Source organism: Heterodontus francisci, unplaced genomic scaffold, assembly GCF_036365525.1.
Source record: "Heterodontus francisci isolate sHetFra1 unplaced genomic scaffold, sHetFra1.hap1 HAP1_SCAFFOLD_461, whole genome shotgun sequence".
Classification (NCBI taxonomy): Eukaryota; Metazoa; Chordata; class Chondrichthyes; order Heterodontiformes; family Heterodontidae; genus Heterodontus; species Heterodontus francisci.
The window spans coordinates 600097-625627 of NW_027140390.1; the positions used below are offsets into that span (position 1 = coordinate 600097).

The 25531-nt window shown below is 44.6% G+C and overlaps 1 protein-coding gene across 4 annotated transcripts in view; it reads right to left on the reverse strand.

The window, feature by feature from the left end:
• The window catches only part of LOC137359608 (cysteine-rich protein 3-like), a 232609-nt gene that overhangs the window by 70376 nt on the left and 136702 nt on the right, over positions 1-25531 (reverse strand). For all 4 annotated transcript variants that reach the window (XM_068025437.1, XM_068025439.1, XM_068025441.1 and 1 more), the window contains one exon: positions 5057-5128. In XM_068025437.1, coding sequence (XP_067881538.1) covers positions 5057-5128 — 72 coding nt within the window. The remainder of the gene's footprint in view (positions 1-5056; positions 5129-25531) is intronic.

A 25531-nucleotide genomic window follows, 5' to 3' on the forward strand; every position in this document is an offset into this window, starting at 1 on the left:
GGCACACAGAGAGGGGGACACAGAGAGGGAGGAGAGAGAGACACACACACACAGACAGAGAGAGAAAGGAGGGAGCGAGAGTGATCAAGATCAGTCCTAACAGATAGACACCTATCCGGAATACTCCGCATCGCTACCAGTGCACAAGCAAACATTGACTACATGTGTAAGCAAAGAAATGCCAGGTATCTCACTAAATCAGTGTCCAACATAGTGATGAGAAAGTAAGTCAATACATTTGTTGTTTTGATTAATAGTAAGATAAATTTTTAATGCCTTTATCTTCCTGAAACTCTCTCACTGGCCCCCTATGTAAAACAAAATTGTAATGTGGCCCCCCCCAAGTGAAAGGGTTGGACACCCCTGCTTCAAGCCTTTAGCCTTAAGTGAACTCATTTCAAATGGCACAAGTCACTTAGGGAATGTCTCGATTTCTGTGCTCTGACATGGATTACTTTCACCTGGGACACAAGCTCAGTGACATGTTGAAAGTTGCTGGACTTTTACTTCTATATAAATGTCACAATTCCGCTGCTATCTGTTTGGAATCCCATTGTTCCAGAACCTGTATTGAGGGGAAACCAGGCAAGAAAATCCAAGGAATCTCCAGAGGTCAGCATGAATACAGTACAGTGCAATGGGTTGAGTGATATTGGCACTAACAGGATTCCAATGACCCATATACAATAGTTAGTAAATAGAATGTAACTGATAGCTTTAATAAACCTTAATATATGATGAACTGTCAACGATTCCTTAACAAAATCTATGCTGCATTTGCAGTTTTAAAAACTGTTATGGAAGACAGAGTAAAAATTTATTATGGTAGTAATTTTACGCTGGGCGGACGGGAGCCGGACTCCGACGTAAATGTCAGTGCCGATCCCGCTCCCGCCTAGTCTGGGGATCCGTTCTATATTTTACGGATCCCCAGGCTTTAATTGGCCCGAGGCGGGAATTCCATTCTCTTGAGGGAGGAGGTCCCGCCTCAGTGAGCTGCCAGCCAGCCAATCAGCGGGCTGGCAGCTCTTAATCTCAGCAGCGCCACCGGGAGCGGTGGCCACTGCTGAGACTGCAGCCCAGCTGACCAAGGAGGACGCAATGGAACTGGGACAGAAGGTAAGTTCGGGCAGCCTCACCAGGGGAATCAGTCGTGCCCTGGTGAGGCTAGGGTGGTTGTTTGGGGGGGTGGCGTCTTGGATCCCAGGGTTGGGTTGGGAGGCGGGGGCGGCCCTCAATCGGGCACCCTGTGTCCGATTGCCAGGCTCCCCCATCCCCCCGGGGTGCGAAAAGACCGGCAGCTATAGCTGGGCAGCCTTTCACGTCCCCAGCACACCCGCCTGCCATGGGTAAAATACCCGTGGAGGCGGGCGAGGGCCCTTAAGTGGCCGTTAAGGGTCTTAATTGGCCTCGGGTGGGCGGTCCGCTTCTCACCCCCCTGCACCCCCACCGGACCTCCGTAAACTTGGTCGGAGGCGGAATCGGGGCGGTTAGGCCTCCCGGAACCTGCCCCTCAATTTTACGCCACCCCTATGCCACCATCCGACCCGCTGGTGCGGCGTACAATTCCCGGCCTATGTTTCAATGACCATGTTAGAAACAGTTGTTAACTGATTTTTTTTTGCTGCGAATTGGATTAAAGGGCAAGTTATACATGTATGTCAAAGATCAGTAACTGCAATGTGCATCATTTACTATCCAGTTTGAGGGCAGATAACCTGAGTGGCCAGTCTCATTTGAAAGTTGTCTGTATCACATAATTACATTAAAAGTGCACATTTGCTAACAGGTAATTGATTTAGCTTGGAGATAAATTGGTTCGTCTGGACTACAATCTTACAGATAGTGACTAAACATTTTGTAACTGAATAATACATGCAGTAACAACCGCTCAACATTTTACAGAAAAACATTTTATTAATAATTATCTTGTCAGAGCTGAATCAGAATCGACAGTGATGGACTGAGATATCAACATAAGTGAATGTAAGAGAATCGCTATATTGGAGGAACTGAAGGGCACTCTTTATAATTATGTTTATCCAATTTTGTCATTAGCTTTGGTGAGCAAATAACATTTTGTCCATGAGAGATTCTGTTGTTTCTGTATTTTAGAATGCATGACCTGATCTAACAGCCTGTCAAGATGAATAAACCAGTCTTGGTTACCTACCGTTAATCTCTCTGTACCTTCCTGTCCCACTCTGCTTTTCTGTTTTACATGACTCTTCTGAAGTACTATCTACTTCACCCTATAAAATTCTCCAGATTTGGAGATCACTGCCCTTTTCTTGGCTGCCCTGTCTTCAGACACATATGACAAGCAGGTGAAGAAGTTGCACAAACAGAGACCATGTCAAGTTAAGTTATCTTGTGACAATAGCAGTGTGAGAAATGGTCCGTCTTCCTATTGCTGATTTTTTACTGCCTCACCTCAATGACCTAATAACAATCCTCTCCTTGAGTTTCATGGTTGATTGGATGAATTTGCACTCCTGACACAGTGCGAATCCATAGAGATCATCCGATAAGGTCCATCTACGACCCTGTGACATGGTGTCAACAAAAGTAATTCACATTGGCATTGCATACTATTTTGTTTGCTAGCTAGCTAGCTAATACAGTTTTGCTGCTGTCCATTGATGTTTGGATGCTTAGCTACTTCATTTATAGGGAGAAATGTATTTTAAATCGGATTGTGTTTTGATGGCATTAGGTGGGCTATACACTTTATATACAGCTTAATTGCCCCATGTCAATAATTTTGTCAAATGTCCGTGGTGCAACATGTCAGTGCCTATCCCTGGGTGTACCTACACTACAAACTGTAGCGGTTAAAGTAAGTGGCTCACAACCACCTTCTCAAGCGCAATTAAGGATAGGCAATAAATGCTGACCATGCCAGCGATACTCACATCCCATGAACGAATATTAAAAAAAATGTATTTCCTGGCGTCACCAAACAGAATGTGACATCTTGGTCACTTCATCCAGGATTGTCAAACACTGACAGATACTGAAAGCTCAGACTGTTGAGTGGCTGTTCCCTGGGGTCTGGGACACATTACAAACACTGTCTGTAGCCCTGATACTAACTGAAAGCTCAGACTGTCCAGGATCTGTTCCCTGGGGTCTGGGACACATTACAAACGCTGATTGTAGCCGAGATACTAACTGACAGCTCCGACTATCTGGGGGCTCTTCCCTGGGGTCTGGGACACTTTACAAACATTGATTGTAGCCCAGATACTACCTGAAAGCTCATACTGTGAATCATAGATGGAATTACAGAGTTAACATCAGATCAAGGAGTGGAAGTTTTAAAGGATTTATTTTTAGAATCTGATTCTGAGCACAGGCTCTTGGTGTTTATATACATGAGCAGGAAGCACATTCCAGGCAGTAACAGCTCCCAGCTTCCAGCTTCGAGCCAAATCCCAGAGCATACAGATACGCAGCTACAGCAATTATCAGCAAGCACACATCCACATAAAGAGGCTGGTCCACAGTGGGAGGGCGATGGTGTATTGCTAGACCAATAGAAGGCATGCCTGACAGTTGATTTTTCTTGGCGCATACCTGCCCTCACTGGAATCTGCAGTGTGTTCTACTCAGATTGATGCACATACTTAAGCAGAGTAGAAACAAAAAGTTAGGGCAAGATAGATTCCACCTGAAATGAGCTGTATTTGACATTAGCAGGTGTCTCCTTAGCTGTCTCGAACTCGAACCATCTACAGGAAAGATCTACTCCAGCACATTTCCTGATAGATTTTCAATTTTTAAAGTCTACTAGAAACAGTTCAAATTCTGCTACCCCAATGGATCAGTATTGCACTGCTCAATAATACTGGCTAGGAAGGCCACAGGTTCAAGCCCTGGTCTGTATGTGTGTTGTGGGGTGGGGTGTGGGGGTGGGTGGTTGCAGGGTGGTGACAGGAGCAGGTTCAGCCTGCCAAATCTGCCAACTAGTTTGTCAACAATAATACCCATCCAGAATAGAGCTGTTCACTCAATCGGTTCCCCGCTACTGGATTCATTATCTACGCCCTCCCTTGTCGGGCACTGTGGCCTCAGTGTGTACTATCTACAGGATCTACTGCACCAACTCAGCAAGGTTACTTCAACAATATCACCCTGCCCTGTAACCTCTACCACCAAGAAGGACCACAGCAGCAATGTCATGGAAATACCACCTGTAGGTTCCCCTATAAGCTACACACCATCCTGACTTGGAACTATATCGCTGTTCCTTCACTGTCACTGTATCAAAATCCTGGAACTCGCTCCCTAACACACCCCAAGGACTGCAGCGGTTCAAGAAGGCAGCTCGCCACCACCTTCTCAAGGGCAATTAGGAATGGGCAATAAATGCTGGTCTTGCCAGCAATGCTCACATCCTGTGAATGAATAAATAAAATAAAAAACGAACAATAGAGGAACTATTATGCTGCTGAGTATATACTACAGACAACTGAATAGTGGAAAGGTAACAGAGGAGCAAATTTGGAGGTAAATTGCATAAAATGTAAAAACTATAATGTAGTTGTAATGGGGGACTTTAATTATTCTAATTTAGACTGGGATAGTAATAGTGTAAAGAGCAAAGAGAGGGAGGAATTCCTGAAGTGTGCACAAGAACTTTCAAAATTAATCTGTTTCCAGCCCAGTGAGGATGAAAGCTGTGCTGGATCTAGTTCTGTGGAATGAAATGGGGCAAGTGAAGCATATTTCATTAGGAGAGCATTTTTCAGTACACTGATCATAATATCATCAGGTTTACAGTTGTTTTGGAAAGAGATATGGAACTATCAAAGGTGAAAATATTCAACTGGAGGAGTGTTAATCAATTTCAGCGAGTTGAAAAGGGGTCTAGCGCAGGTGGATTGGAATCAAAGATTGGCAGGTACCGCAAATATATTGTTTCCAAGAGCAGGAGGAATACTGGTGTGATAAAAGCTATGAGCACCAGCATATTCCATACAGCTATAAAGAATTGTGTTCCAAGACACAATTACCACTTCTAAATCATCAGTTAAAAAAGAATTCTCCTCACCGAAGTACACTACCTTCCCGCAACCAGGACAATGAGCAGTCTCACCAGCAAATGTAGTGATGTAGGGAGGGCCTGAAACAAACAGGAAGAAAAGATTTACTTCACAGTCTTCAGTTCCAGAACTTAAAAAGAATTCAGCACCAACTATCCCATCCATCACCAATACAAGATCAAAGCAACTATGTTACCCATCTGCTCCTCGAGGTTCGCACCTTTGTTAGGGTTAGCTTCCATGGCACAAAAGTAAGACATTCACAGAGACAAAAGACTATCCAGCCCATTTCCCCCACAGTCCATAGTTTGACCACTGACTCCCCCCAGCACATTCTATTATTGGATACTTTAACAACAACCTGCATTTCTAAAGTGCCTTAATGTAATAAAAAAAACAAGGTGTTTCATCAGACAGCACAGACACTGAGCCAAATAGGGAGATATTATGATAGGTAAATTGCAGGTTTTAAGGAGCGCCTTAAAGGAGAAGAGAGAGTAGAGAGGCAGAGAGGTTTAGGGAGGGGTTTCCAGAGCTTAGGGCCCAGCCATGATTGTCAACAGTGGGGCAAAGTGGGGAAGTTGGTGGCATGGAGATGCATAAGGAGCCAGAATTGGAGAAACACAGAACTCTCAGAGTGTGGTAGGGGCTGGAGGAGATTATAGAGATAGAGAAGGATCAGGTTATGGAGGGATTTGAACACAAAGATGATAATTTTAAAATCGAGACATTACCAGACTGGGTGCCAATGTAGGTCAGGGGCGATGGGTGAACGGGACTTGGTGCAAGTCAGGATCCATCTACTGTCTAAACCCATGTAAAGAATAGGCACCTGACCCAAAATAACTGGATCACAGCCAGAATAAGTTTCTTCAGGAAAGGAGGGAAGAAAATTGCAGAGGACAGGGCAGGAGACCCTTTGAACATCTAATCTTCAAACACACTGAAGTCTCCTTTAGGTTTCATACACAGCAGGGACAACATACACTGGGAGTGGGCTCGAAACAAGTTAAAAAACCTTTACATAACTATGCTTTAAAAGGAAGCGGATTTGGTCTCAAGGATTATTTTCCTTTGCTGGATCAAAGCTTCAAATTGTTATCACTGCTATTTTACCAAAAAAGCTATGACCGAATTGCCGCAGGATGAGAGATACAATCTGGAGAGAAAGCTTTAACAAAATAAATAGCAACTCACACTACATTCCCACTCAAACCCATTAGACTTAAATTGTTTCCTACACTGACTCCACAAAGATCTAAAACCAAGGGCTGTATTTTCCCACAAGTTTCAGGATCCCGACATTGCGACTATATGAGAGACCCGAGCTCGCATTGCCAGGAGTGAGACCAGCTCAGCAATCTGCAGAGAGGCGGCCTCCTAACTGGCCACCTCTGAGCTCACCGTCCAATCAGAGAGTTGGCAGCTCTGGAGCCTTGGCAGCCCTACCAGGAGAGGTGGGTGCTGCTGAGGCAGGTCGGTGACCACAAGGGTGCCTCAACATGGAACAGTGAAAAGCAAGACTTAGGCCAGCAGGTCCATTGGGATGGAGGGGAAACTGCTCCACTGAATTGGGCTCGACCAAGATTGCAGTCTTTCATGCTCATGGCCCCGTCAATGGGGGGAAGCCTCCAGCTCCAATAACCATCGGGCCTACCGCAGGAAGATCACCTCCATTGAGCTATATATTTGGGCCGTTTAAAAGAACTTGCCTTTCATTGCAGCAGCTTTTTCGGGAGCAGAGAGTGCGAGCGAGTGAGCAGCTGGGAAGGTCAGTTAAAATAAACTTAATTTCCTTTTGTTTTCGGCAGAGACCAGGGGGCTGCTGGGTAAGTAAAACCCTATATATTTGGGCCGTTTAAAAGAACTTGCCTTTCATTGCAGCAGCTTTTTCGGGAGCAGAGAGTGCGAGCGAGTGAGCAGCTGGGAAGGTCAGTTAAAATAAACTTAATTTCCTTTTGTTTTCGGCGGAGACCAGGGGGCTGCTGGGTAAGTAAAACCCTATATATTTGGGCCGTTTCTGAACCCGAGACACTACACCTGTAGTGTCTCCCGCCCGCCCTCCTCCTCTAACCAAAAAAAAAGGACTCGGTGGTGTGTAGATAAGGTAAGGCTTTTTCTATTTCTCTTTTTTTTTATTTTATCGTGTGATTGTTTAAAAACTTTTCGTTCCTTTTTCATTTAACTAAGTTTAAGCTTAAGATTAAAAATGGCAGGAGATCTCAGACCCGTGACATGCTCCTCTTGCTCAATGTGGGAGCTCAGGGACATGGTTGATGTCCCTGACTCCTTCACGTGCAGGAAGTGTGTCCATCTGCAGCTCTTATTAGACCACATGACGGCTCTGGAGCTGCGGATGGACTCACTTTGGAGCATCCGCGATGCTGAGGAGGTTGTGGATAGCACGTTTAGCGAATTGGTCACACCGCAGATTAGGATTGCTGAGGGAGAAAGGGAATGGGTGACCAAAAGGCAGAGAAAGAGCAGGAAGGCAGCGCAGGTGTCCCCTGCGGTCATCTCCCTCCACAACAGGTATACCGTTTTGGATACTGTTGAGGGAAATGGCTCACCAGGGGAAGGCAGTAGTAACCAGGTTCATGGCACCGTGGCTGGCTCTGCTGTTCAGAAGGGCGGGAAAAAGAGTGGAAGGGCTATAGTCATAGGGGATTCGATTGTAAGGGGAGTAGATAAGCGGTTCTGTGGTCGAAAACGAGACTCCCGAATGGTATGTTGCCTCCCAGGTGCACGGGTCAGGGATGTCTCAGATCGGCTGCAGAACATTCTGAAGGGGGAGGGTGAACAGCCAGTTGTCGTTGTGCACATAGGCACCAATGATATAGGTAAAAAACGGGATGAGGTCCTACAAGCAGAATTTAGGGAGTTAGGAGCCAAGTTAAAAAGTAGGACCTCAGAGGTAGTAATCTCAGGATTGCTACCAGTGCCACGTGATAGTCAGAGTAGAAATGAAAGAATAGTCAGGATGAATGCGTGGCTTGAGAGATGGTGCAGGAGGGAGGGGTTCAAATTTTTGGGACATTGGGACCGGTTCTGGGGGAGGTGGGACTATCACAAATTGGACGGTCTACACCTGGGCCGGACTGGAACCAATGTCCTTGGGGGTGCTTTTGCTAACGCTGTTGGGGAGGGTTTAAACTAATGTGGCAGGGGGATGGGAACCAAATTAGGTCAGTGGAGAGTAAGGAGGTAGTAACTAAAGCCTGTAAGGAACTACATAATGAAGTCAGCGTGACTAAGGGAAAGAGTAGGCAGGGAGCAGATGATGAAAGCAAAGGGACTGGTGGTCTGAGGTGTATTTGTTTTAATGCAAGAAGTGTAGTAGGTAAGGCAGATGAACTTAGGGCTTGGATTAGTACCTGGGAGTATGATGTTATTACTATTACTGAGACTTGGTTAAGGGAAGGGCATGATTGGCAACTAAATATCCCAGGATACCGATGCTTCAGGCGGGATAGAGAGGGAGGTAAAAGGGGTGGAGGAGTTGCATTACTGGTCAAAGAGGATATCACAGCTGTGCTGAAGGAAGGCACTATGGAGGACTCGAGCTGTGAGGCAATATGGGCAGAACTCAGAAATAGGAAGGGTGCGGTAACAATGTTGGGGCTGTACTACAGGCCTCCCAACAGCGAGCGTGAGATAGAGGTACAAATATGTAAACAGATTATGGAAAGCTGTAGGAGCAACAAGGTGGTGGTGATAGGAGATATTAATTTTCCCAACATTGACTGGGATTCACTTAGTGTTAGAGGTCTAGATGGAGCAGAATTTGTAAGGAGCATCCAGGAGGGTTTTCTAGAGCAGTATGTAAATAGTCCAACTCGGGAAGGGGCCATACTGGACCTGGTGTTGGGAAATGAGCCGGGCCAGGTGGTTGAAGTTTCAGTAGGGGACTACTTTGGGAATAGTGATCACAATTCCGTAAGTTTTAGAATACTCATGGACAAAGACGAGAGTGGTCCTAAAGGAAGAGTGCAAAATTGGGGCAAGGCCAACTATACCAAAATTCGGCAGGAGCTGGGGAATGTAGATTGGGAGCAGCTGTTTGAAGGTAAATCCACATTTGATATGTGGGAGGCTTTTAAAGAGAGGTTGATTAGCGTGCAGGAGAGACATGTTCCTGTGAAAATGAGGGGTAGAAACGGCAAGATTAGGGAACCATGGATGACAGGTGAAATTGTGAGACTAGCTAAGAGGAAAAAGGAAGCATACATAAGGTCTAGGCGGCTGAAGAAAGACGAAGCTTTGAAAGAATATCGGGATTGTAGGCGCAATCTGAAACGAGGAATTAAGAGGGCTAAAAGGGGTCATGAAATATCTTTAGCAAACAGGGTTAAGGAAAATCCCAAAGCCTTTTATTCATATATAAGGAGCAAGAGGGTAACTAGAGAAAGGATTGGCCCACTCAAGGACAAAGGAGGAAAGATATGCGTGGAGTCAGAGAAAATGGGTGAGATTCTAAACGAGTACTTTGCATCGGTATTCACCGAGGAGAGGGACATGACGGACGTTGAGGTTAGGGACAGATGTTTGATTACTCTAGGTCAAGTCGGCATAAGGAGGGAGGAAGTGTTGGGTATTCTAAAAGGCATTAAGGTGGACAAGTCCCCAGGTCCGGATGGAATCTATCCCAGGTTACTGTGGGAAGCGAGAGAGGAAATAGTTGGGGCCTTAACAGATATCTTTGCAACATCCTTAAACACGGGTGAGGTCCCGGAGGACTGGAGAATTGCTAATGTTGTCCCCTTGCTTAAGAAGGGTAGCAGGGATAATCCAGGTAATTATAGACCGGTGAGCCTGACGTCAGTGATAGGGAAGCTGCTGGAGAAGATACTGAGGGATAGGATCTATTCCCATCTGGAAGAAAATGGGCTTATCAGTGATAGGCAACATGGTTTTGTGCAGGGAAGGTCATGTCTTACCAACTTAATAGAATTCTTTGAGGAAGTGACAAAGTTGATTGATGAGGGAAGGGCTGTCGATGTCATATACATGGACTTCAGTAAGGCGTTTGATAAGGTTCCTCATGGTAGGCTGATGGAGAAAGTGAAGGCGCATGGGGTCCAAGGTGTACTAGCTAGATGGATAAAGAACTGGCTGGGCAACAGGAGACAGAGAGTAGCAGTGGAAGGGAGTTTCTCAAAATGGAGACGTGTGACCAGTGGTGTTCCACAGGGATCCGTGCTGGGACCACTGTTGTTTGTGATATACATAAATGATTTGGAGGAAAGTATAGGAGGTCTGATTAGCAAGTTTGCAGACGACACTAAGATTGGTGGAGTAGCAGATAGTGAAGGGGACTGTCAGAGAATACAGCAGAATATAGATAGACTGGAGAGTTGGGCAGAGAAATGGCAGATGGAGTTCAATCAGGGCAAATGCGAGGTGATGCATTTTGGAAGATCCAATTCAAGAATGAACTATACAGTAAATGGAAAAGTCCTGGGGAAAACTGATGTGCAGAGAGATTTGGGTGTTCAGGTCCATTGTTCCCTGAAGGTGGCAACGCAGGTCAATAGAGTGGTCAAGAAGGCATACGGCATGCTTTCCTTCATCGGACGGGGTATTGAGTACAAGAGTTGGCAGGTCATGTTACAGTTATATAGGACTTTGGTTCGGCCACATTTGGAATACTGCGTGCAGTTCTGGTCGCCACATTACCAAAAGGATGTGGATGCTTTGGAGAGGGTGCAGAGGTGGTTCATCAGGATGTTGCCTGGTATGGAGGGCGCTAGCTATGAAGAGAGGTTGAGTAGATTAGGATTATTTTCATTAGAAAGACGGAGGTTGAGGGGGGACCTGATTGAGGTGTACAAAATCATGAGAGGTATAGACAGGGTGGATAGCAAGAAGCTTTTTCCCAGAGTGGGGGTTTCAATTACAAGGGGACATGAGTTCAAAGTGAAAGGGGAAAAGTTTAGGGGGGATATGCGTGGAAAGTTCTTTACGCAGAGGGTGGTGGGTGCATGGAACGCATTGCCAGCGGAGGTGGTAGACGCGGGCACGATAGTGTCTTTTAAGATGTATCTAGACAGATACATGAATGGGCAGGAAGTAAAGAGATACAGACCCTTAGATAATAGGCGACAGGTTTAGATAGAGGATTTGGATCGGCGTAGGCTTGGAGGGCCGAAGGGCCTGTTCCTGTGCTGTAATTTTCTTTGTTCTTTGAGCTGGCAGCTTCAGCACACAGAGGGAACATTGCTCCACCAGCAGCAAAATGCCGGCGAGGCCGCAAAAGTGCCCCTAATTGGGACCTTAACCAGTGTAATTGGCTACCCGCCTCCGTGAAGTGGGCAGCTGATCCAATTCCCAGCCAGCCCCTGGGAACGATCACAGGGTTGGGGGGGAAACGCATCAGGAAGCTGCCCCAACACAGCTCCCCCAAATTCCCAGCACGATCCCCACCACTGCCTCCAAGCCCACCACCATGGGGCTGGGAAAATTCAGCCCCAAGTATTCACAGTTGTTATGACCAGGTGAGAAGGGGTCTAGGGGTTCCCTCTCAGCCTTTGCCTGGTTTAACCATACCAGGGTTTAATTTTAAAACACTGTGCTTTTAGCTTCCCCTCGGTGACTCCTTGTTCACTGCTCCAATTGTAAGGCGAAGAAATCAGACAGGTTTCCTTAGATTTAAACAAGAAAGGTGGAAGATTATGAATCTTAAATTCTAATCCGGTTAATGACAACGAATATGCAATGTTGGCATGCATACGCAATAAACACACACGCAGATAGAGACAGAAAAAGTAGAATGAATAAAGGCAAAAGGTTTGAGGCAATATCTGTTAGCTATTTACTGTCCTTTGAGTTCAATGTGGAGTCTTTGGTTGCTGGTAAGCCCTGCTATTCGTTGGGGCCCAATTCACGCTTCAACTTGTTTCGATGTAGGAGTCTTTTCTCTTGAGATTTCCTTGTCTTCCGTGGGTCCGGTGGCTTGGGAGAAAGCAAGAGAGAGACAGCCAGGAGAGAGGCTTGCTTGTTCCAGATTCAGTTGCAAAACTCTTCTGATCCTTTCCGGCACAATTCAAAAAACCCCAGGTTGCCCAGCAGGTTAGTCATGTGACTAGCACCTTATTTGGAACAGTCTCTCCTGCGAGGTTTGCATTATCTTAGCAGTCCCTGGAATGTGCTTCCTTACACCTTCAATGGCTGATGATCAAAATCCATTTGGGTTAATTGGAGCAGGGAATTATCCTTTGTCTCCACAAGCAGCATCTCTTAGGATGCAAATATCCTTCCAGCCCAGCGTTGGTGATCCTCAAACCAGTCATTTCTTCACTCCAGCAACAGTTTAAAATCAACGTTCATATGACAAAATTAATATGCCTTATTCTTGGCAGGTGGGGGTCTGCATGACACCTCCATACAGCGGAATGAAATGCAAATTTTTAAAATAGAGCATTTAATTAAAACGGACTAGAGAGAAGATAAGGACAGGAAAACACAGATGCATCTCTTATTCATTCAGAACCCCAACAATTGTTACAGCCTGTCCTTTCTTGGTAGCAGTGCTGCTTTAAACAGCCCATTTTGGCATCCCAATAAACATGTGGTTTTTGGGGAAGTTTTTTTCAGTTTGCACTTCTTCATGACTGCCTCGGGTCTCTTTGTTCTTGTTGAGGTCTGCAAGGGGAGTGTTAGATTTAATTAGCCCTAGGTTGGAGTGCTGCTTAGGGGCGGCGGCAGTGGGTGGTTCCACTCTGAACTCTGTTTCAGTGCTTTAATGAGTCATGCAAGGGTTTTTCACCTTTGGGATGGTTGGTTCCCTTTTTTCCTGACTGTGGGGATGGATTCTTTAATAATCTTCTCTTTGTCCTGTGGGACACTCCTGCTTGCAGGTATTTGTCCAGAGTCTGATGCACGCCCCTGTGGCACTTCAACTAGATGAGGCATCACATTCACGGTTTCTCCCCACTCTTGAGGACTTTCTTCCCTTGGGGGAGCTGGTTTGATCATTTGATCATGGCTTCACTCATTACACACTCAGGGAAGCTACAGGGGACCATTTCCTGCCACTGCCCTGTCTCTCTGAACTCCTGCAGTCTCTCTTTCTCTGCTGGGGAAGCTACCACCTTCGTCCCTCCCAGATCATTACCTAGGAGCAGGTCAACCCCATCCACAGGCAAACTAGGAACAATCCCTATGGTCACCAGTCCCGAAATTAAGTTGCACTCCAAGTGCACCCGGTGTAAAGGTACAGCCATACACTGCCCTCCAATATCATTCACTACTATTCTGGTGTTCACTGCACTCTCTTGGAGGAAATACCAGGCCTTTTCCCAGTAAAAGGTATCTAGTGGCCCTTGTGTCCCTGAGGATTACCATGGGCTTGCTTGCCCCACTCGAGGGGTATGGGGTTACTCTCCCTTCAGGCACAAAACCCTGATAACCTTCAGGAATCCTATTAACTTTTCCTGCACTTGCTGTGGTAGGCTTTCTGGGTCTGACTCTTACAGCAGTTAAAACCACAGCTTGTTCTGCTGTGCTTTCCACCAGGGTCCCTTTTTTACTGAGCGGGTGTGCCCTGATTAACCTTACAGGTTTTCCCCATAGTTTCCAGCAGTCAGCTCTTAAATGCCCTGCTTTATTATAATGGAAGCACACAGGTCTCCGGGTCTCATTCCTACCTACAGCACCTTCCTTTTTGGCTGGAGGAGGGCCCCCTGTGTATCCTGCTTTTCTTTCCCTCCCAGGGCTTCTATTACCTTCCCACCCTTTGTCCTTTCGGATTTGTAGGGGTGATTAGGAAAGATTTTCCCCTAGGAAACCGACTTATAAATGAGAGCAAACTCATCAGCCAGGACTGCTGCTTGCCAGGCTCAATGAACCTTTTGTTCCTCTACATGTGTCTTTATGGAGACTGGGAGAGAGATTTTAAATTCCTCTAACAAAATTACTTCTCTGAGATTCTCATAGCTGAGCTGCACTTTAAGAGCCCTCAGCCACTGGTCAAAAGCCAGCTGCTTATTTCTCTCAAACTCCAGGTAAGTTTTATCAGCTTGCTTCTTGAGGGTTCTTAACTTTTGACAATAGGCTTCGGGTACTAACTCATATGCCCCGAGGATAATATTTTTTGTCAGTTCATAAATTGATGAACTCTCATCTGGCATCATGGAATAAACCTCATGGGCTTTTCCTACTAATTTGCTCTGTAATGGCAGAGTCCAAGCCTCAGCTGGCCACTTTAACTGCCTTGCCAGTTTTTCAAAAGTCACAAAAAATGTTTCCACGTCTCCCTCATTGAATTTTGGGATCATTTGGGAGAGTTTTAACAATTCTATACCCAGCCCTGAATTACGCTCCTCCATATTGGCCATGCTTTCACTGGGGTTACTCTGTCACCCCATAGTTAACTCAAACCGTCTTAGCTCTCTCTCTTCACATTTTTTCTGGAATGTTCTTTCTCTTTCTCTCTCCTCCCTCTCTTTGACTTCACGTTCCTTCTGAAAGGCTCTTTCAATCTCTGTCTCCTGTCTCTCTCTTTCTCTTTCTCCTGTCTCTCTCTTTCTCTTTCCCTGTCTTCTAATTTAAGTTTCATCTGCTCCAATTGTAGCTTTGCTAGCAATATCCTGTTGGGGTCTATTTGTAACCCTGTTTCTGCTTCTTCAGATTCAAGGGAAAAATGGTTGGCCACCAGCCTTAGGAGTTCAGACTTCCTAGCTTTGCCACGTACAATGATCCCACACTGCTCAGCCATTGTCCTCAACTCCTCCATAGACAGTGCTTTTAACTTATCCCAAGTTACTTCACCCTGGCTGGGGAGATACTAACTTCAGTCACAGACATGTTAGTATTCCAGCACACACAACCACAAGAAAACCTGTATTGAAATCTTTTCTCTTTTTGATTCGGATCAATTTGGCTTCCCACTTCCAATTTCTCATTTGGCTGTGCGTCAAATCCAGGATGCTAGCCCCAAAATTTCTGTGACAACCAGGTGAGAAGGGGTCTAGGGCCTTCCTCTCAGCCTGTGCCTGGTTTAACCGTAACAGGGTTTAATCTTAAAACACCGTGTTTTTAGCTCCCCATCAGTGAATCCTTATTCACTGCTTCAATTATACGGCAAAGAAATCAGACAAGTTTCCTTAGATTTAAACAAGAAAGGTGGAAGTTTATTAATCTTAAACTCTAATCTGGTTAACGACTAGAATATGCGACACGACCGCGCGAGCATGCATACGTGATAAGCACACACACAGAGACAGAAAAAATAGAAAGAATAAAGGGGAAAAGTTTGAGGCAATATCTGTTAGTTATTTACTGTCCTTTGAGTTCAATGTGGAGTCTTTGGTTGCTGGTAAGTCCTGCTTTTCATTGGGGCCCAGTTCATGCTTCAAATTGTTTCGACGTAGGAGTCTTTTCTCTCTTAGGGTTTACTTTGTTTCCATGGGTCCGGTGGCTTGGGAGAAAGCGAGAGAGAGACAGCCAGGAGAGAAGCTTGCTTGTTCCAGCTTTAGTTGCAAACTTTTCTGATCCTTTCCGTGTGGCACAATTCAAAAAACCCCATGTTGCCCAGCAGGTTAGTCATGTGACTAGCTCCTTATTTGGACCGTCTCTCCTGCGAAGTTTGTGGATTGTATTATTTTAGCAGTCCCTGGAATATGCTTCCTCACTCCTTCAATGTCTGGTGATCAAAATCCATTTGGGTTAATTGGAGCAGGGAATAGTCCTTTGTCTCCACAAGCAGTGTCTCTTAGTATGCAAATGTCCTTCCAGCCCAGTGTCAAGTGATCTTCAAACAAGTCATTTCTTCACTCCAGCAACAGTTTAAAATCGATGTTCATATAACAAAATTAATATGCCTTATTCTTGGCAGGTGGGTATCTGCATGACACAGTTGACCTAGTGCAAACACGGGACAATCATTCCATGAGTAAAATTAACCATTTTAGGACCAGTACCTCAAGGACAACCAGATAACTCTGAATCTACAGAGAAAAGAAGTAAAACTGAATGAGGAAATTTGCATGTAAAAATAGAAAATGCTGGAAACCGACAGCCTCTGAGGAGAAAAGGTGATAGCATCAGTGGGGCCTCCACATCAGAACCGGCCATGTCTGACCTATCTCTTTCAGAGGCTGACTAACGTGATGGGTTTTCCCAGATTTCTGTCTCCCCCTTCCACCTGTATTTATTATTCTTGGGAATTAACTGTTTTCTGGTTTTAAATGTTTCAAACTTCCACTTTGCATCCCCAGAGTATCACAGCTAACAGCAGGAGAGCGAATCACTTCGAACTGAGCTGAAAGGTACCTGGACCTGCACCTGAAGTGCTGTGGACCAGGTGCTGGAAAGTGGGATTAGAATGGGTGGCTAGTTTTTTTAGCCGGCGCAGACACAATGTGCCAAAACTTTTCTAAGGTTCTATGGTTCCTATGGTTCTAACAAGGGGGCACTTTTTCAAAATGGCTAATTCAAGACTGTCAGAAATGGATTTGGGTAGGATATTTAAGAATATAAGAGCACAGAAAGAGGCCATTCAGCCTGTGCTGGGTCTTTGAAAGAGATCTGGCCACTGCCCCTTGCACTGTCTCCCCATATTCCTGAAAATGTTTCCTTTTTAAGTATTTATCCAATTCCCTATTGTAAGTTACTATTGAATCTGCTTCCACTGCCCTTTCAGGCAGAGCATTCCAGATCACAACATAAAAGCAAAATACTGCGGATGCTGGAAATCTGAAACAAAAACAAGAAATGCTGGATTCACTCAGCAGGTCTGGCAGCATCTGTGGAAAGAGAAGCAGAGTTAACGTTTCGGGTCAGTGACCCTTCTTCGGAACAACAACAGATCACAACAGATCACAACAACCAGCTGTGTAAAAATCGTTCTCCTCATCTTCCCCCTGGCCCTTTTGCTCATCATTTTTTATCTGTGCTTTTTAATTACTAATTTTTCTACCATTGAAAGCCGGTTTTCCTTATTTATTCAATCAAAATTGTTCATGATTTTGAACACCTCTATTTTTCCTAACCTTCTCTGCTCTAAGGAGGACAATCCCAGTTTCTCCTGTCTCTCCACAAAACTGAAGTCCCTCATCCCTGGAACCATTCTGGTAAATCTGCTCTGCACCCTCTCCAAGGCCTTGACATCCTTCCTAAAATGTGGTGCCCAGAATCGAACATAATACTCCATCTGAGGCCTAACCATGTGATATATAAAGGTTTAGCATAACTTCATTGCTTTTATACTTTATGCCCTTATTTATAAAGCTCAGGATCCCATATCCCTTTTTTCAGTTTATCAACCTGCCATGCCACCTTCAAAAATTTGTGCATGTGAACCCCCATATCTCTCCGTTCCTGCACCATTTAGTTTATATTGCCTTTCCTCAGTCTTCCCATGAAAATAAATCAGTTCATATCTCCCTGCATTAAATTTTATTTGCCATGTGGCTGCCCATTTCACCAGTCTATTGTTGTCCTCCTGAAGTTTGCTGGGATCAGCCTCACTGTTTACTATATTTCCAAGCTTGGTTTCATATGCAAATGTTGAAATTATGCTCTGCAGACTGAGGTCCAGGTCATGAATATATATCAGAGGGCCTAATACCAATCCCAGGGGTATACTTCCATTGCACACTTCCCTCCACTCTGATAAACAACTGTTCACCACTACTCTCTGCCTTCTATCTCTCAACCAATTTTGATTTGGTGCAGGCACTGCCACTTTTATCTCACAAGCTTCAGTTTTGCGAGCAAGTCTATTATATGTAATTTTATCAAATGCCATTTGAAAGTACAAATCAACTGCAATGCCTTCATCAATTCCCTGTTACTTTATCAAAGAACACAATCAAAGTCAAACACGACACATTGAAGATATGGAATTGATTTGAGTAGGTATTAATGACATGGAATTGATTTGGGTAGGTATTAAAGACATGGAACACAAGAAATAGGAGTGGGAGTAGACCATTCGGCCCATCAAGCCTGCTCTGCCATTCAATACGATCATGACTGATCCTGGGCTTCATCTCCACTTTCCCACCTGCTCACCATATCCCTTGCTACCCTGAGAGACCAAAAATTTATCGTATTCAGCAATTAAGCATCCACAACCCTCTGGGGTAGAGAATTCCAAAGATTCACAATCGTTTGATTAAGTAATTTCTCCTCATCTCAGTCCTAAATGATCGACCCCTTATCCTGAGACTGTGCCCCTGTTTTTTAAATTCCCCAACCAGCCAAAACAATCTCTCAGAATCTTGCATGATTCAATGAGATCACCTCTCATTCTGCTAAACTCCAGAGAATATCAGCCTCTCATCATAGGACAACCCCTCATCCCAGGAGCTAATTAAGTGAATCTTCGCTGTACTACATCCAATGCAAATATATCCTTTCTTAAATGTGGAGACTAAACCTGCACACAGTATTCCATGTGGTCTCACCAAAACCCTTTATTCATGTACTCCAATCTCCTTGCAATAAAGGCCAACATACCATTTACCTTTCTAATTGCTTGCTGTACCTGCATGTTAACTTCTTGTGTTCCTTGTACAAGCACACCCATGTCTCTTTGAATATCAACACTTACAAGTTTCACACCTTTTAAAAGATATTCTGCTTTTCTATTCTTGTGACCAAAGTGAATAATTTCATACTTCCCTACATTATACTCCATCTGCCATCGTATTGCCCACTCACTCACTTACCTCTTTGCAGTCTCTCGACATCCTCCCCACAGCTTACCTTTCCACCTACCTTCATATCATCAGCAAACTTAGATACATTACTCACTGTCTCTTCAGCTAAGTCATTAATATAGATTGTAAATAGCTGAGTCCCCAGCACTGATCCGAGTGGCACTCCACTATTCACTACCTGCCAACTTGAACGTACCTCGTTTATGCCCACTCTTTGCTTCCTGTTCATTAACCAGTCCTGTATCCATGCTAACCAACCATACAGCCAACCAAATCGGAACTCAGTGATGCCATTGATTCCCTAGCCAGCGGAAAAGCCCCTGGGAAGGACAGCATTACCCCTGAAATAATCAAGAGTGCCAAGCCTGCTATACTCTCAGCACTACATGAACTGCTATGCCTGTGCTGGGACGAGGGAGCAGTACCCCAGGACATGCGCGATGCCAACATCATCACCCTCTATAAAAACAAAGGTGACCGCGGTGACTGCAACAACTACCGTGGAATCTCCCTGCTCAGCATAGTGGGGAAAGTCTTTGCTCGAGTCGCTCAGAACAGGCTCCAGAAGCTGGCCGAGCGCGTCTACCCTGAGGCACAGTGTGGCTTTCGTGCAGAGAGATCGACTATTGACATGCTGTTCTCCCTTCGTCAGATACAGGAGAAATGCCGTGAACAACAGATGCCCCTCTACATTGCTTTCATTGATCTCACCAAAGCCTTTGACCTCGTCAGCAGACGTGGTCTCTTCAGACTACTAGAAAAGATCGGATGTCCACCAAAGCTACTAAGTATCATCACCTCATTCCATGACAATATGAAAGGCACAATTCAACATGGTGGCTCCTCATCAGAGCCCTTTCCGATCCTGAGTGGTGTGAAACAGGGCTGTGTTCTCGCACCCACACTTTTTGGGATTTTCTTCTCCCTGCTGCTTTCACATGCGTTCAAATCCTCTGAAGAAGGAATTTTCCTCCACACAAGATCAGGGGGCAGGCTGTTCAACCTTGCCCGTCTAAGAGCGAAGTCCAAAGTACGGAAAGTCCTCATCAGAGAACTCCTCTTTGCTGACGATGCTGCTTTAACATCTCACACTGAAGAATGCCTGCAGAGTCTCATCGACAGGTTTGCGTCTGCCTGCAATGAATTTGGCCTAACCATCAGCCTCAAGAAAACGAACATCATGGGGCAGGATGTCAGAAATGCTCCATCCATCAATATTGGCGACCACGCACTGGAAGTGGTTCAAGAGTTCACCTACCTAGGCTCAACTATCACCAGTAACCTGTCTCTAGATGCAGAAATCAACAAGCGCATGGGTAAGGCTTCCACTGCTATGTCCAGACTGGCCAAGAGTGTGGGAAAATGGCACACTGACACGGAACACAAAAGTCCGAGTGTATCAGGCCTGTGTCCTCAGTACCTTGCTCTACGGCAGCGAGGCCTGGACAACGTATGCCAGCCAAGAGCGACGTCTCAATTCATTCCATCTTCGCTGCCTTCGGAGAATACTTGGCATCAGGTGGCAGGACTATATCTCCAACACAGAAGTCCTTGAAGCGGCCAACATCCCCAGCTTATACACACTACTGAGTCAGCGGCGCTTGAGATGGCTTGGCCATGTGAGCCGCATGGAAGATGGCAGGATCCCCAAAGACACATTGTACAGTGAGCTCGCCACTGGTATCAGACCCACCGGCCGTCCATGTCTCCGTTATAAAGACGTCTGCAAACGCGACATGAAATCGTGTGACATTGATCACAAGTCGTGGGAGTCAGTTGCCAGCATTCGCCAGAGCTGGCGGGCAGCCATAAAGACAGGGCTAAATTGTGGCGAGTCGAAGAGACTTAGTAGTTGGCAGGAAAAAAGTCAGAGGCGCAAGGGGAGAGCCAACTGTGCAACAGCCCCAACAAACAAATTTCTCTGCAGCACCTGTGGAAGAGCCTGTCACTCCAGAATTGGCCTTTATAGCCACTCCAGGCGCTGCTTCACAAACCACTGACCACCTCCAGGCGCGTATCCATTGTCTCTCGAGATAAGGAGGCCCAAAAGAAATCCATGCTAATATATTGCCCCCAACTCCATGAGCCCTTATCTTGCCTATTAACCATCTGTACGGCACCTTATCAAATGCATTTTGGAAATCCAGGTAAACTACATCTACTAGTTCCCCTTTATCTACCCTACTAGTTACATCCTCAAAAAACTCTAATAAATTTGACAAACAGGATTTCCCTTTAGTAAAACCATGTTGACTTGTTCTAATCATACTATGCTTTTCTAAGTGCATTATTAAGATTTCCTTAATAATAGTCTCCAGCATTTTCCCAATGACTGATGTTAGGCTAACTGGACTGCAGTTCACTGTATTTTCTCTCCCTCCTTTCTTGAAAAGCAGTGGAACATTAACCAACTTCCAATCTGATGAGACCGTTCCTAAATCAAAGGAATTTTGGAAAATCATAGCTGGCACATCCACTATCTCTGCAGCTATCTCATTTAGAACACTAGGCTGTAGGCCATCAGGTCCCGGGGATTTGCTGGTTATAGTCCCCTATAGTCCTCCAAGACCTTTTCTCTGCTGATATTAATTTCCTTAATTGGATTTGGCTACGTATTAAAGACATGGAATGGATTTGGCTAGGGGATTAAAGACATGGAATTGATTTGGGTAGGGGATTAAAGACATGGAATTGATTTGGGTAGGGGATTAAAGACATGGAATGGATTTGGGTAGGGGATTAAAGACATGGAATTGATGTGGGTAGGGGATTAAAGACATGGAATGGATTTGGGTAGGGGATTAAAGACATGGAATGGATTTGGGTAGGGTCTTAAAGACATGGAATGGATTTGGGTAGGGGATTAAAGTCATGGAATGGATTTGGGTAGGGGATTAAAGACATGGAATTGATTTGGGTAGGGGATTAAAGACATGGAATGGATATCGGTAGGGGATTAAAGACATGGAATGGATTTGGGTAGGGGATTAAAGACATGGAATTGATTTGGGTAGGGGATTAAAGACATGGAATGGATTTGGGTAGGGATTAAAGACATGGAATGGTTTTGGGTAGGGGATTAAAGACATGGAATGGATTTGGGTAGGGGATTAAAGACATGGAGTGGATTTGCGTAGGGGATTAAAGGCATGGAGTGGATTTGCGTAGGGGATTAAAGGCATGGAATGGATTTGGGTAGGGGATTAAAGACATGGAATTGATTTGGGTAGGGGATTAAAGACATGGAATTGATTTGGGTAGGGGATTAAAGACATGGAATTGATTTGGGTAGGGGATTAAAGACATGGAATGGATTTGGGTAGGGGATAAAAGACATGGAATGGATTTGGGTAGGGGATTAAAGACATGGAATGGATTTGGGTAGGGGATTAAAGACATGGAATGGATTTGGGTAGGGGATTAAAGACATGGAGTGGATTTGCGTAGGGGATTAAAGACATGGAATGGATTTGGGTAGGGGATTAAAGACATGGAATGGATTTGGGTAGGGGATTAAAGACATGGAATTGATTTGGGTAGGGGATTAAAGACATGGAATTGATTTGGGTAGGGGAATAAAGACATGGAATGGATTTGGGTAGGGGATTAAAGACATGGAATGGATTTGGGTAGGGGATTAAAGACATGGAATTGATTTGGGTAGGGGATTAAAGACATGGAATGGATTTGGGTAGGGGATTAAAGACATGGAATTGATTTGGGTAGGGGATTAAAGACATGGAATGGATTTGGGTAGGGGATTAAAGACATGGAATGGATTTGCGTAGGGGATTAAAGACATGGAATGGATTTGGGTAGGGGATTAAAGACATGGAATTGATTTGGGTAGGGGATTAAAGACATGGAATGGATTTGGGTAGGGGATTAAAGACATGGAATGGATTTGGGTAGGGGATTAAAGACATGGAATGGATTTGGGTAGGGGATTAAAGACATGGAATGGATTTGGGTAGGGGATTAAAGACATGGAATGGATTTGGGTAGGGGATAAAAGACATGGAATTGATTTGGGTAGGGGATTAAAGACATGGAATGGATTTGGGTAGGGGATTAAAGACATGGAATGGATTTGCGTAGGGGATTAAAGACATGGAATGGATTTGGGTAGGGGATTAAAGACATGGAATTGATTTGGGTAGGGGATTAAAGGCATGGAATGGATTTGGGTAGGGGATTAAAGACATGGAATTGATTTGGGTAGGGGATTAAAGACATGGAATTGATTTGGGTAGGGGATTAAAGACATGGAATGGATTTGGGTAGGGGATTAAAGACATGGAATGGATTTGGGTAGGGATTAAAGACATGGAATGGATTTGGGTAGGGGATTAAAGACATGGAATGGATTTGGGTAGGGGATTAAAGACATGGAATTGATTTGGGTAGGGGATTAAAGACATGGAATGGATTTGGGTAGGGGATTAAAGACATGGAATTGATTTGGGTAGGGGATTAAAGACATGGAATTGATTTGGGTAGGGGATTAAAGACATGGAATGGATTTGGGGAGGGATAAAAGACATGGAATTGATTTGGGTAGGGGATTAAAGACATGGAATGCATTTGGGTAGGGGATTAAAGACATGGAATGGATTTGCGTAGGGGATTAAAGACATGGAATGGATTTGGGTAGGGGATTAAAGACATGGAATTGATTTGGGTAGGGGATTAAAGACATGGAATTGATTTGGGTAGGGGATTAAAGACATGGAATGGATTTGGGTAGGGATTAAAGACATGGAATTGATTTGGGTAGGGGATTAAAGACATGGAATGGATTTGGGTAGGGGATTAAAGACATGGAATGGATTTGCGTAGGGGATTAAAGACATGGAATGGATTTGGGTAGGGGATTAAAGACATGGAATTGATTTGGGTAGGGGATTAAAGGCATGGAATGGATTTGGGTAGGGGATTAAAGACATGGAATTGATTTGGGTAGGGGATTAAAGACATGGAATGGATTTGCGTAGGGGATTAAAGACATGGAATGGATTTGGGTAGGGGATTAAAGACATGGAATTGATTTGGGTAGGGGATTAAAGACATGGAATTGATTTGGGTAGGGGATTAAAGACATGGAATGGATTTGCGTAGGGGATTAAAGACATGGAATGGATTTGGGTAGGGGATTAAAGACATGGAATGGATTTGGGTAGGGGATTAAAGACATGGAATTGATTTGGGTAGGGGATTAAGACATGGAATGGATTTGGGTAGGGGATTAAAGACATGGAATTGATTTGGGTAGGGGATTAAAGACATGGAATTGATTTGGGTAGGGGATTAAAGACATGGAATGGATTTGGGTAGGGGATTAAAGACATGGAATGGATTTGGGTAGGGGATTAAAGACATGGAGTGGATTTGCGTAGGGGATTAAAGGCATGGAATTGATTTGGGTAGGGGATTAAAGACATGGAATTGATTTGGGTAGGGGATTAAAGACATGGAATGGATTTGGGTAGGGGATTAAAGACATGGAATGGATTTGGGTAGGGGATTAAAGACATGGAATTGATTTGGGTAGGGGATTAAAGACATGGAATGGATTTGGGTAGGGGATTAAAGACATGGAATTGATTTGGGTAGGGGATTAAAGACATGGAATGGATTTGGGTAGGGGATTAAAGACATGGAATGGATTTGGGTAGGGGATTAAAGACATGGAGTGGATTTGCGTAGGGGATTAAAGGCATGGAATGGATTTGGGTAGGGGATTAAAGACATGGAATTGATTTGGGTAGGGGAATAAAGACATGGAATTGATTTGGGTAGGGGATTAAAGACATGGAATGGATTTGGGTAGGGGATTAAAGACATGGAATGGATTTGGGTAGGGGATTAAAGACATGGAATTGATTTGGGTAGGGATTAAAGACATGGAATGGATTTGGGTAGGGGATTAAAGACATGGAATGGATTTGGGTAGGGGATTAAAGACATGGAATTGTTTTGGGTAGGGGATTAAAGACATGGAATGGATTTGGGTAGGGGATTAAAGACATGGAATTGATTTGGGTAGGAGATTAAAGACATGGAATGGATTTGGGTAGGGGATTAAAGACATGGAATTGATTTGGGTAGGAGATTAAAGACATGGAATGGATTTGGGTAGGGGATTAAAGACATGGAATTGATTTGGGTAGGGGATTAAAGGCATGGAATGGATTTGGGTAGGGGATTAAAGACATGGAATTGATTTGGGTTGGGGATTAAAGACATGGAATGGATTTGGGTAGGGGATTAAAGACATGGAATTGATTTGGGTAGGGGATTAAAGACATGGAATGGATTTGGGTAGGGGATTAAAGACATGGAATGGATTTGGGTAGGGGATTAAAGGCGTGGAATGGATTTGGGTAGGGGATTAAAGACATGGAATGGATTTGGGTAGGGATTAAAGACATGGAATGGATTTGGGTAGGGATGAAAGACATGGAATGGATTTGGGTAGGGGATTAAAGGCGTGGAATGGATTTGGGTAGGGGATTAAAGACATGGAATGGATTTGGGTAGGGATTAAAGGCATGGAATGGATTTGGGTAGGGATTAAAGACATGGAATGGATTTGGGTAGGGGATTAAAGACATGGAATGGATTTGGGTAGGGGATTAAAGGCGTGGAATGGATTTGGGTAGGGGATTAAAGACATGGAATGGATTTGGGTAGGGATTAAAGGCATGGAATGGATTTGGGTAGGGGATTAAAGACATGGAATTGATTTGGGTAGGGGATTAAAGGCGTGGAATGGATTTGGGTAGGGGATTAAAGACATGGAATGGATTTGGGTAGGGA